Here is a 12,918-nt window from a genome sequence, read left to right as displayed (position 1 = left end):
GAGCTGCGCGTAGAGGAGACGGTCATGCGGGCCGAGCGTTCTGGTCATGCGGAGGCCGGCGAAGACATCCCTCCCCGGACGGAGGAAGAAGAGGTGAAGAATGTTTTTCCCGTTTTTTTTTTTATTTTCCAAGTTTGTGTCCATATTCCACGTGGACTAGATTCAACCAATCAAACTTCTCTTCTTCAAATTTTTCAGTACTAAGCACCGTATCTTGTACAAGCAATTGAGAAAAAAATTTAAGCACCTGACTTGCCATGTAGGACCACTCCAATGAGAGTTTTCTATAAGCTTCGTTGCTTATTCTTAAGCAACACAGGAAGCACCTCCCGTTGGAGGTGCTCTTAGAAGATGATGCATGGGGTGGAGGCTTCTTCCATTACACACAATTGGTTTTGATCAAAGTTGAATTAGGACCCACTTTTGAATATACAATATTAGACCATTTGATATGCTAAATTAGGTGATGCATTAAATGACATTTATTTGTAGGAAACAAAACAAATTTGCAAAACACCGTAAAGTTTATACCAAATTTGACAAATACCTCTACTTTATCACAGTAGGTCAACTTTTGTTTTAAATGTGTGTATACATATTTAAAAATAAATAAAAATTGGCTACAGGTTTTTTAGTACCTTTTAATAATTACATTGGTGATTATTTTACTGCTTAAATTATTGATCTTTAATTTATAAATCGATTATTGAGATAAAAAATTAATTTTTGAAAAATTTATCTTTTATAAATCGGTTATTGAGATAACATAAGATGTAATATTATATATAAATATTTTTTTAAAAAAAAGTTATCTTTATTTTTTTATATGAATATACTTATAAAATCAGCTTTTAAAAATTATTTAGATATAAGTTAAAAGCATCTTATCTATTTAAAAAAAATAGTTTTTTTTAGAGAAACACTCAAATTTGTATATAAACATGTTCGTAATTATATTTTTTTAAGCATGTTAAGAAATGTTTAATTGTTTACTCTACTTGCAAAGAAACCATTTTTGTAAGATGTAGATAAAACATTTTAATACATAAAACATTTTTTAAAGGACTGTATATAAGTATAGTTTTTAAAAATATTTTAAATATTATTTTTTATTCAAAAATTAATTTTTATCACAATAATTGATTTATAAATTAAAGATCAATAATTTAAGCAGTAAAATAATCACCAATTTAATTGTTAAAAAGTACTAAAAAAAATTGTAGCCTACTTTCATTTATTTTTAAATACGTATACACACATTTAAAACAAAAGTTGACCTACTGTAATAAAATAGGCGCATTTGTCAAATTTGGTATAAACTTTACGGTGTTTTGCAAATTTGTTTTGTTTCCTACAAATAAATGTCATTTAATGCATCACCTAATTTAGCATATCAAATGATCTAATATTATATATTCAAAAGTGGGTCTTGTCTCAACTTTGATCAAAACCAGCTGTTCGTAACGGAAGAAGCCTCCACCCCATGCGTCATCTTCACAAAAGTCCCAGGTGCAGAAAGAACACCTATTCCCTGCGCCATCTTCACCAACCGAGGTGCATGAGATGATGCACCAACTCCCTGTGCCATCCATACAAATTTTTCATGCGCCTTTTATTCAACTTGCCACGTGGCCAAAATAACCTATAACGGTAATTTGCTTTTTTTTTTTAATTTATTTTTTGCATTTTTTTTTTTTAATTTACTTTCATCAAAAAACCTAGTATTCATCCTAGAAAGTTGAGGAGGGGTTTTCAATTTGAGAATGCTTGGTTGATGGAAGAGGAATTACCTGATGTGGCCAATTCGAGTTGGAGTAAACATATAGAGGAGAATATTACTAACAAATTTACCTATTATGCCAAAGATTTAGCTTACTAGAGTCGCAAAATTAATTCAAGATTTTGGAATAAGATTGTAGATTGCAAGGAAAAGATGAAGGAATTGAGGGTAGTCAATATGAAGCTTCAAGGAAAGTTACAATTCCATTAAAGAGAAACAACTTCATTGCTTGTTAAAGATGAAATATTTTGGAGACAAAGAGCTAAGGTGTATTGGTTTAAGGATGGGGACATGAACATTAAGTTTTTCCATGCTTCTGCCTCAATAGGAAGAAAAGAAATAGGATTGGCCAATTGTTGAAAGGTTATGGTTATTAACTTAGTGCACCTATGTGTGAAAAATAAGATAATATTGGGTTGTTAGCCCCATTTACTGAAATTGAATTTAGGGAGACTTTATTCTCCATGCACCCAAATAAATCACCAGGCCTCGATGGTCTCAATTCAATTTTCTTCCAACATTTTTGGAGTTTAAGTGGAAAGGATATCTTTACTACTTGCACACAATGGATGGAAAGTGGATTCTTCCCACATTTATTGAATAATACTAATGTGTTGCTTTAACTCCAAAATGTGATGAACCTAAGTCAATGAAGGATTATTGCTTTGTGCAACATCATCTATAAATTTTTGACTAATTAAAGCTTTGACTAATAAGTTCCAAACTATTTTGTCAAAGTGTATTTATCATGAACAATTTGCCTTTCTTAAAGAATGATCTATTATAGATAATGCATTGGTTGATTCAAAGATTCTCCACTACTTGAAGTGTAAGACAAAAGGTCATAGAGGTGAGGTGACTCTAAAAATTGACATTAATAAAGCCTACGAATGTATTGATTGGGGATTCTTAGTTGCCATGATGCTTAAACTTGATTTTGATCAACGATGGGTAAATTGGATCATGTTATGCGTCAAAATAGTTAATCATTTTATTTTGGTTAATAATGATAGAGGTGGGCCTATTGTTTTGGGTAGTATGTTGAGACAAGGTGATCCTCTATCACCATACTTGCTCCTCATCTGTGAAGAAGGCCCATCGAAATTGATAAGCAAATCAAAAGCAAAAGGGGATATTCATGGTGTTAGAGTATGTAAAGGTGTTCCCCTTATTACTCATTTATTATTTGCAAATGAATGCTTCCAATTTTTCGTGCAAATTTGCAGGAAAGGCCAACTAAAAAGATAATGTTGGATGCTTATGAATAAGCATTAGGGAAAGCTCTTAATCATAAAAATATGAGGGTGAATTTAGTATAAATACCATTCGAGCATATCGGGATGATATGCTCAATCTATTAAAAGTACAAGAGTGTTTGGAAACAAGTATATATTTGGGCCTTCCATTAATGATTAGCAGAAGTGATAAAGAAATATTCAATTATGTTAAAGATAAATTTTGGAGGAAATTGAGTTCCTGATGGGGTAAGAATTTATTTATTGCAGGTAAGAAGCCCTTATAAAAGTTGTAGTTCAATCTATTTCTATTTACAACATGAATGTCTATTTATTCCCTATATTTATTTCTAAGGAACTTCAAAGAATGCTTAATGCTTTTTCGTGGGGTGTTGTTAACAGGGATAAAAAGGAAATTAAATGGATGAGTTGGGAGAAATTAACAATGAGAAAAGGGTTAAGAGGTATGAGATTTTGTAACTTCTATGGTTCTAATTTAGCAATGCAAAGGAAGCAAGGTTGGAAGTTTCTTTCTAACCTAGATGCTTTAGTTACTTGAATATCCAAAGCAAAATATCTTTCAAATGTGGACTTTTTAGATGTTATGGTTAGCCATAACCCATCTTATTGTTGAAGAAGCATCTGGACTTCGTGGGTGTTGTTGCATGAGGGCTATAGATGGAGGATTAGGGATGGTTCAAAGGTAAACATTTGGTCTCAACCTTGATTGAGGAAAAAGGATCACCTAAGAATTACAACTATTCCAACTAATGAGACTTTATATACTACAAATCAACAACTTCTGATGATGGGACAAAGTACTTGGAACCAGGAACTTCTACAGATTTATTTAATGAGGAGGATGTAGAAGCTATCTTACAAACTCTTCTAATTTAATTTGTTTATGATGATAAAATGGATCTTATTTAGTGAAGTCAGCTTATAATTTTTTTTTACAACTAGTTAGCTGATGTTAACCACTTGACCCGAGTAGGAGATTGAATGCTAATATGGAATTTAAAAGTTCCACCAAGAATGAAGATTTTTCCATGGAGAGGTTGCAGTAACTATTTACCAACCAAAGATTTATTAAGAACCAAATGTGTTGATTGAACTTCTTGTTGTGCTTTATCAGCATAAAGGCTTTATGTAATGTGGAATTAGAACAACATCGACACATATTATTTTCATGTGCTCTATGTGTTGATTGCTTGAGGGTTGCTTCACTATGGAGACAAATTATTCCAATTCTATATCAATTGGATCATTTGGAGTTTGTTTTAAGGTACTAACCATTTTCAATCTTGATATGTGCACCAAATTTGCAATGATTCCATGGAGTATTTGGAAAAATAAAAATGATAAAGTGTGGAATGATCATGTAGGGACTCCTAAAATGGTAGTTTCTAAAGTTATCCAAACATGTACAAAATGGCTAACTGCTAAATGTTTAAGGAGAGAAATCAACATCCCTTTCAATTTGATAGTCAAGTGTGTTGGAGAAAACCACCAAGCGAGTTCTTAAAGTGTAATGTTGATTTTTTTTCATATAAGAAATCATATCACTAGTTGGGGCTATTTTTTTGGGATGAGATTAGTTCATTTGTGCTTGACAAAATTTGTTGGGGAACACCATGTCTTGATGTTTTAGAGGGTGAGACTCTCGAGTTATTAGAAGCTATGAGGTGGGCTGCTAAGTTAGACATAACACATATCACTTTTTAGGTGGATTGTATGAGAGTTGTTGACAACATCCGACACTCTGGTCTTGATTGTTTTGAAGTCAATGCTATTATAAGAAATTGTAAAGTTTTACTATCCCATTATCCAAACTTTTGAGTAAAGTTGGTTAGGAGACAAGTTAATGTAACTTATTCTCTTGCTAAGCCCCTGTTTGTTTCTGTTGATTTACTGTTCATGAGGAACGAAAGGCGAAGAAAGTGCACGATTATTTCCGCTGATTTGCACGAAAAGAAGAGCGAAGAAAAGCGGGAGAATCCGCGTTGCCATTCCTCGCGCTTTTGCGAAGAAAAGAGATGAAAGCCACGTAAGAATTGTGAAAACCCGATAATACCCCTGCCCCATGCATGTAGAGACTGTGCCATTGTAGGTAAGCTTCATTTTTCTTTATGCACGAGGGAGGGTAGGAATGAAGCATAATCGATTATGCATGCCACATAATCGATTTTGGTGGCACATTTTCGCTTCCAGGCGAACTGAGACCGGCTCGTTCCAAAACTGGATTTTATGAGCAATATGCGAACTTAGAATGGGTCGTTCCACTTTGGGAACGGGCCGTTTCACACATGGCCGTTGTGGGTTAATTTGTAATCCCGGAACGGGTTGTTCTGATTTGAGAACGAGCTGTTCTGGATATGAAATTTTTAAATATGTTTTATTTAGTTGCAACATTTTTCATTTCTATTATTTTATGTCATATTTAATTATTCTTTACTTAATTGATGACTGAATTGTATTTTCTGTTCCATTTTACAAATATGTTATTACCCATCTACTTTGTAATGTTAAAAATTTCTAATTTTTAATTGGTAAAAATTAACTTGTACAATTAACAAATGTATGTTCTCATTCTAATTTATATCAATGATTTATCAATTTTTTTAATTTATTAATTAACTTTCAAAAAATTTATTGTACATTTTTTTTATATTAAGAAAATCCTATTATTTAAATATTGACATCAAAAAGTGGAAATATATAAAAAAAAAGTAATACATGTTTATAAAATTAAAATAATAACACTTTCATAAACATTAATAAAATAATGTTAGAAAATATAATTATCATAATATATTTTGTTATTATTATTTATTATTATAAATATTATTATTATTATTACTATTATTTATTATAATTAGTATCATTATTATTTATTATGATTCTTATTATTTTTCTAATATTTATTATTATTATTATTATCATTATTTATTATTTTTTTAATAAATTATACCTATTAAAATAATAATATTATTTATTTGTATTATAAAACTGCTAATAATAAAATTAAAAAAGAATCTTAAATTAATTTTATCATTAAATTTAAAGCAAATATTTAAATTAAATTATTTTTAAATTAAGATTTTATATTTATTTTTTTAGTTAAAATTTTTATATTTATCTTTTAATTATAACAATTATAAACTTTTTTTTAACCTAAGGGCAAAATAGTAATCTTATAAAATCAATTAAAAAATTTATTTTTATCTATCACATCAATTAATTCATTCACAAACTTTCACAAACTTTTTCTACACTTTCCACTCACTTTCCCTTAATCCAAATAACTTCACTTTCCACTCATTTTCCCTTCAAATCCCTCCTTTTTCACTCCCCATTTTCCATCCTCAAATCCAAACAAAGCCTAAGAGAACTACTTCAAATGGTAGTCCATTTATCTATTCACAATTACCACATTGTATTGCTTTTGTTATTAATAATAATGAAGTGATATGAGTTTCCTTTGATAAAAAAAATACGAATAAACTATAATATTTCAACTTCAAATAAATCCAAATAAAATTATAAAATTCAATAAAATCATATTCTACACAACTCTAATCCAAACTGAAATATATGGAAAAAATAATTCAAATTGATTAAGATAATTAGTTAATATAATTTAATTTTATTAAGCCCATTTAATTTTTTTTCTAATTATTTGTCCAAGTGAGATTATAGAAATTAAATTAATTGCAATATACTAATTAATTATTTGTAGTTATAGAAAATAAATTAATTGTAATTTGATTACATTTTTAATAAATGTTTTACTTAATTAATTATAAATTTAATCAAATATAACCACAAAAATTTGGACACGTGGCAATATATGGTGGAAGAAGCGAAACTAACTTGCAGTCTTTCTTTTCATAATTTTAGTGTGACATATGGTGTTGTGTGGTGGAAGAAGCAAAATAAAACTACATAAACAATAAAAAAAAATAAAAAAATAAAATAAAAAAAATCTCATGTGTGCCTCACGTGGTAAACACATAATAATTCTAGGTTAGGTGAAAATGCAAAATATTTTTGTATTTTTCACTTGATGCACACATGGAAGGATGTTGCTTAAAAATTGAAAAGAACGGAAAAAAAAAATATCTATGTGAGAAGAAAGACAAATATTTGACTTGTGTCTTCATCTGTTGTGCATCCCAAAGTGAGAATTTTTTAGAAAGAACACTATATCGGTAAATAGTTTCTAAAATTACATTAAATAAGTTGGACTACACGAAGTAATGTTGTGATTGGATACTTTTTTTTCATAAACATTTATCCTATGTTTAGAATAGATGAAGAAAATAAAGGGAGCAGAAGTAGAAAAAATGAAGAGAAGGTATATATACACATACACACTTAGATAAATAGATAAATAAAAGTAGAGGTTGTTTTGCTAAAAAGCAATAAGGATATTTTTTGTCTCTCATGATCTATACTTAAACTAAAAGGTAAAAGCTTTACTCTCTCAGATCCATTTGTATGATATAAACTCCTTACTTAAAAAAACATGTTTATCATCATAAAAAATGGAAGATGTTAGTTTAAAAAATGAATTAGCACCCCTCTCCTTTTATTATGTTTTGATTATGACATAACAATGTTTTGTATTCTTTAAGTAAAAGTTTGTGTTATCATAAGATGTTTTCCTTTGTCACAAACGAAACATAATAAACTATATTTATTATGTCTTAAATGAATTGATACTCGTAAGTCTTGGTTCCCTAAATTTATAACAAAATAAAATTGACCTTGGGATCATACAAAATGAATAGAGAACTCATCTACATCTTCCATTGGAAGCTTCCTTTACAAAAAGATAAAAGTTGCCCCAACTCGTCTAAAAAAGAACTACTTCTATGCAATTTTGTCTATCTAATCTCTAAAAAGTGTTAGCACTGACTTTAATGACTTATCTGCAGGATATGCCTAAGCCCCCAGGATACAATAGGGTCGTCTCAAGGATTAGAGAGAGGTTTATTTTGGATGAGTGCCGGAGGGGTGGGACAAATTGACAGATTTGAACTACAACGAGCTCACAAGGCCCATTCTTACATGTGCGAGCCCACCACCCATTGCTTGCCTCTTTGGGAGTGTAAGGAGCATTTTGATATATAAAGGCTCTACACTTGAGTGATTCAAGCAATGTGGGACTATTTTCTTTTGAAATATCATATATGTGCAACAGAAAGTTGTTACTAACTATACAAAAAGAAGATAAGCACACTTTACTATCATATAAGGCACGACATGAGAAGGTGCATTAAATGTCTTAGCCAAATTATTCAAACGTTCTTCTCTAAAGGAAGAAGAAGCAGATGTGGATGAAGCATGAAGAAAAGAAACTCCGATGGCCATCTTTTCTCAAGGACTATAAATAACAGGATTTTCTATTGTGAAAAAAAAAAGTATCACAAGGTGCTAAAAGATCATAAAAAAAAACTTTTTTTGATCTTACTCTTTATTTGTCTTTGTAGAAGACAAAATTTTACTCAAATTACATTTATCTATGTCTATGAGAAGGTTCGTAGAGGCTTATCATTGAAAATAAACTTAAATGTTAATGTTTGACGAGACTTTGTATCAAAAAAATATTTAACATAACTTTGTAAAGTCAAAAATAACTTGGTAAAAAATACTTATTTTGTAAACAAAACTCATATAGTGAATCTTGACTTATTAATAAAAAAGAATCGGACATAATTTTAATAATAGAAACAAATCAAAATAAAATTTGCTCATGTAGATCTTCTCTTCTTAAAAGCTTTTTCAACTATTTCTTTATTTTTGTCTCATCCATCACGACTGTACTCCTTTCATATATCTTCAAATTTTTATTTATACAAGTTTGAAACACTGTTCAACCCCATTTTAAGTGTCACTTTTTCACTACAAACATAATCTTGTCAAGGGTTCCTCTTGAACTTGTTGCAATTAGTCCATCATAAAATACAACTCATAATCATGACCAATCAAAGCCTCATATGTGGCGGTTTGTGATGGAAGAAGCATAATTGATCTATGTCTTCCCTGCCTTAATCCTGCTGTGACAGGTGGTGTTGTGTGGTAGAAAAGGTATAAATGAACTAAAGAAAACATTAAAAAGAAAAGCGACCCACTTGTGTCAAGTGGAAAATGCAGAACAATTTTGCAACAAGAGAAAAAGCATAAAACTTATGTGTTTTCGATGTAGCACACACGTGAAAAGATGTTGATTAAAAATTGAAGAAAAAAAACCTACATGATAGGAAAAACGCATATTTGACTTGTGTCTTTTTTAAAAAAAAAAATTGTTTAGAAACAATTCTAAATGAGAAAATAATTTATAAAACCACACTACTTTGATAAAAAAAATTAAATTAAAAAAAGAGAGGCTATGTTTAGTAGATTGATTATCTGGTGTCTTGTGTACATACCCTACCTAGGATGGACAAAAATGTTTCCGGTTAGCAAGTCAAAGTTGTCCTCTGACTTCACCTTTGACATTTAATAACATCTTACAACTTTTTCATTTTGGCTGTCCTTCATTCTTAAGTAACATCCTTTGCTACTAGCTCCAACTTTCGTTACTCAGATCCTTAAAGATCATGGATCACTCAGACAACATGAGTGAAGTGAAACACCAAAGAATCAAAACCAACGGCATATGGATGCACGTGGCAGAGAAAGGGACAGGTCCACTAGTTTTACTGCTTCATGGCTTCCCAGAAATATGGTATGCGTGGCGCCACCAACTCAATTTCTTGGCCCAGCATGGCTATCATGCGGTTGCACCTGATCTAAGAGGATATGGTGACTCTGATTCTCCTATTGACCCCAATTCCTACACTTTTCACCACCTTGTAGGTGACCTTATAGGACTGCTTGATCATTTTGGTCAACAACAGGTATCATATCTCACAGTTCTTCTCTTCTGCCTCCACCTTAATTTCAAGTTCATTTTGTGTGTGCCCATGTCTCGGAATTTTATTTAGTAATAATATATTTGGAACAACTTTTAATGACACTTTTTACAATTTATTTTATCTCCAAATTTGAACTGTTCAATTTGGACTGATCGGATAAACTTACATTTAAATAGAAAAAAATAATTAAATAAATTTCATTATAGATAAAATTAGTCCACGAATAAATATATATGTAAAAATTTTCTCCTATTAACTTATTTAAAGTTTTATTCTTAATTTCTAAAAAAATTTATTTCTTTTTGTGTATTTCTGAAAAAATTTACTCAAATTCTGGTACATCATTCATTTTAAGTTGTATAAATTTTTTGTATGAATATGATTATGCTTCCTTTTATGTCTTTCTCTCTTTGTTTTTTAACCGAATTGAATAATATACTATAGGCATTTGTTGTTGGATCTGATTGGGGAGCAAACATTGGATGGCATCTGAGTCTGTTTAGGCCTGACAGAGTCAAAGGATATGTTGCTCTTGGTGTCCCTTACTTCCCAAGATCTCCAACTACTAAATCGGTTGAAACTATCAGGAAATTATTTGGAGATGAGAGTCATGTCTGCCAGTTCCAGGTTCCCTTTACTTCTTGTTTAAGCATTTATATGTATTTCAAAATGTTTTAATGACTAAACTTAAAACTTAGATACACACATTTTCATCATGTAATTATAGTATTCTTTATTAGAATTAAAGTTTTATAATAAGCTATAAGCTATGTTATGTTGAACTATATATATCTAGATCAAAAGTGAAAGCAACTAAACAACTCCATCTAATTGGTTTTACTGATATGATGTGGTGCTGTGTGCAGGAACCAGGTCGTGCAGAGAGAGCTTTTGCTAGATATGATTATTTGACAGTGATGAAGAAGATTTTGCTGATGACATGGACAGATTGTCTAACAGCTCCACCGGGAATGGAGATTATTGATTTCTTGCCAACGCCTTCGGTTGTGCCATCGTGGATAACTGAGGAAGAATTAATGGTCTTTGCAGACAAATTTCAAGAGTCTGGTTTCACTGGTCCACTTAATTATTACCGTGCAATGGACTTGTAAGTATTTTCATTACTACTTTTCTTGTTTAATTCTAGAAGATCATTCCATTTCTGACAAGGTACACAATGCAACTATGAATTCTCTACTATAGTCAAACTTAGAAAACCAACTCTTTTTTTAGTGGCCGACAACAACATGGCGTATAACATATTTACATTGAAAGATTAGGGTATACGGCAGTGTCACAGATTTAGGAATCCAACTTTACGCTTGTTAGCTAATTGGATAAGTAGTTTCTTACAATCTAATAATTATTGATTGAAATAATTAAAAAGTAAAAAAAAAATGTTTAATCTTTACATGAAAACTTTCTGTACACACTTGCGAGAGAGGAATTAGTATGTCACGAATGAACTATTTCAAAAACTTTGATTATGTAAAAATGCACGAATAATTTTATATTATATTCCATTTGTTTAATTTGACAAAAAAATAAGTATTAAACTAGCTTAGGATGGAGATAAATTTACATTAACTTATAAGGTGAGCATCAACTTTTACATCCTTACCAGAAACCACACTGTTATGATATGACGCTTCTCACAGACGTGACATGCACACCATGTTTGCAGCAGAACAATAAACAACAAAATCCGACATGTGTTATGTTTTTATGAAAGAAATAATCTTAACCTAAGTTGATGCTCAATGGTTACAGAAACTGGGAGCTTCTTGCACCATGGCAAGGATCAAAGATAACAGTTCCAACGAAGTACATTGCTGGAGACAAAGACATGGGTTTTAAAAGTGGGGGTACGAAGGATTTTGTAGAAAGTGATATTTTCAAGAGCCTTGTTCCCAACCTTGAAGTGGTTATTATAGACGGTCACCATTTTATACATCAAGAAAAGGCCCAACAAGTTTCTCAGGAAATCCTTTCCTTCATAACAAAATTCACTACCAGTGCTTCCATATAATGTTAGCAATTTATAGAGTATTATCGGTGATTGTTAATGTAAACTCCTTTTGTCCAGGTTGTGACACGGAATCGTAGCTTTCACTTAGTAGAGTGATTTTCACAAAATTTCTAAGATACTTACTTTTCATTTGCTTTATTATCGTTTCCTTAATTTCTGCGACATTATAGACAAATATCTTTGGAGTTCAGCAGCTATGTAATGCGGGTGTGAATAATGAAGCTTATTGTGTGACAGCTTCGACTTTACAGGTTTTGCTTTATAGTAATATAATTAAAAGTCATGTGTAAGAAGAAAAGGTTAATCATCACCAAGTTAAATAAAAATATAACAAAATTAATCTTCCGTGGGAGAAAGTTAGACAAATCATCCATTTCAAAATGTCCATGATTTATAGGGAATAAAGGCGAGAAATGCAATTCATGAACAACTAACATGTAATTTGACTTTGAATAGATTTATTAATTCTATATGTTATATAAATTAAGAATAATTATACTTCTAATTATGCGGCATTGGTGTTAACTAGAAATTAGAAAAGAGGCTGTAACTCTTACAAAAACATATTATTTTAATAAGGTAACTGTTCTTACCGGAAATCTACTGTAGAGCTGATCCGCCAGGTAAGATCGGTGAACCTCCTTCACTGGTACATTCGTACTCCAAGATGAGGGTGGTACCTGCAAAAGAGACTCCGATGCTAAAGTTAGTGTTTGTATGAATATGAATCTCGTATATGTAATGCACGTACCTTAGTGTGATTTAGGGTTGTTTTGGGCCTTGGGCCTGAGATAAGATGTAATATGATTAGATAACGGACCTCGTCTGGGACGAGATCCTCGGGAATCAGTTATGATTCACTTAAATGCCAAGCTGATGCCACGCGGTGCGCGTCCGAGATCGGTTTGCACTGTGGTGCCGAGCTCGGAGCTCGGCTTCGCAGTACAGTAA

The 12,918-nt window shown here is 31.1% G+C and overlaps 1 protein-coding gene and 1 long non-coding RNA gene across 2 annotated transcripts; both read left to right on the top strand.

Annotated features, from left to right (window-relative positions):
- Positions 1-485: 485 nt before the first annotated feature.
- Positions 486-5,524, top strand: LOC145958279 (uncharacterized). Its single transcript, XR_014434012.1, has 2 exons — positions 486-1,650; positions 3,418-5,524. It is a non-coding gene; the product is annotated as an uncharacterized LOC145958279 (long non-coding RNA).
- Positions 5,525-9,537: 4,013 nt separating this feature from the next.
- On the top strand, positions 9,538-12,215 carry LOC109794206 (alpha/beta-Hydrolases superfamily protein). Its single transcript, XM_083075152.1, has 4 exons — positions 9,538-9,920; positions 10,383-10,565; positions 10,805-11,046; positions 11,709-12,215. The coding sequence occupies exons 1-4, from the start codon at positions 9,621-9,623 to the stop codon at positions 11,965-11,967; spliced, it is 984 nt and encodes a 327-aa protein (XP_082931278.1). The 5' UTR covers positions 9,538-9,620; the 3' UTR covers positions 11,968-12,215.
- Positions 12,216-12,918: the final 703 nt, after the last annotated feature.

This window comes from Cajanus cajan, chromosome 5 (assembly GCF_000230855.2).
Source record: "Cajanus cajan strain Asha chromosome 5, NIPB_CcT2T_4, whole genome shotgun sequence".
Lineage (NCBI taxonomy): Eukaryota > Viridiplantae > Streptophyta > Magnoliopsida > Fabales > Fabaceae > Cajanus > Cajanus cajan.
The sequence above is the reverse complement of the archived record's forward strand: the minus strand, read 5'-3'. Positions and strand labels throughout refer to the sequence as shown.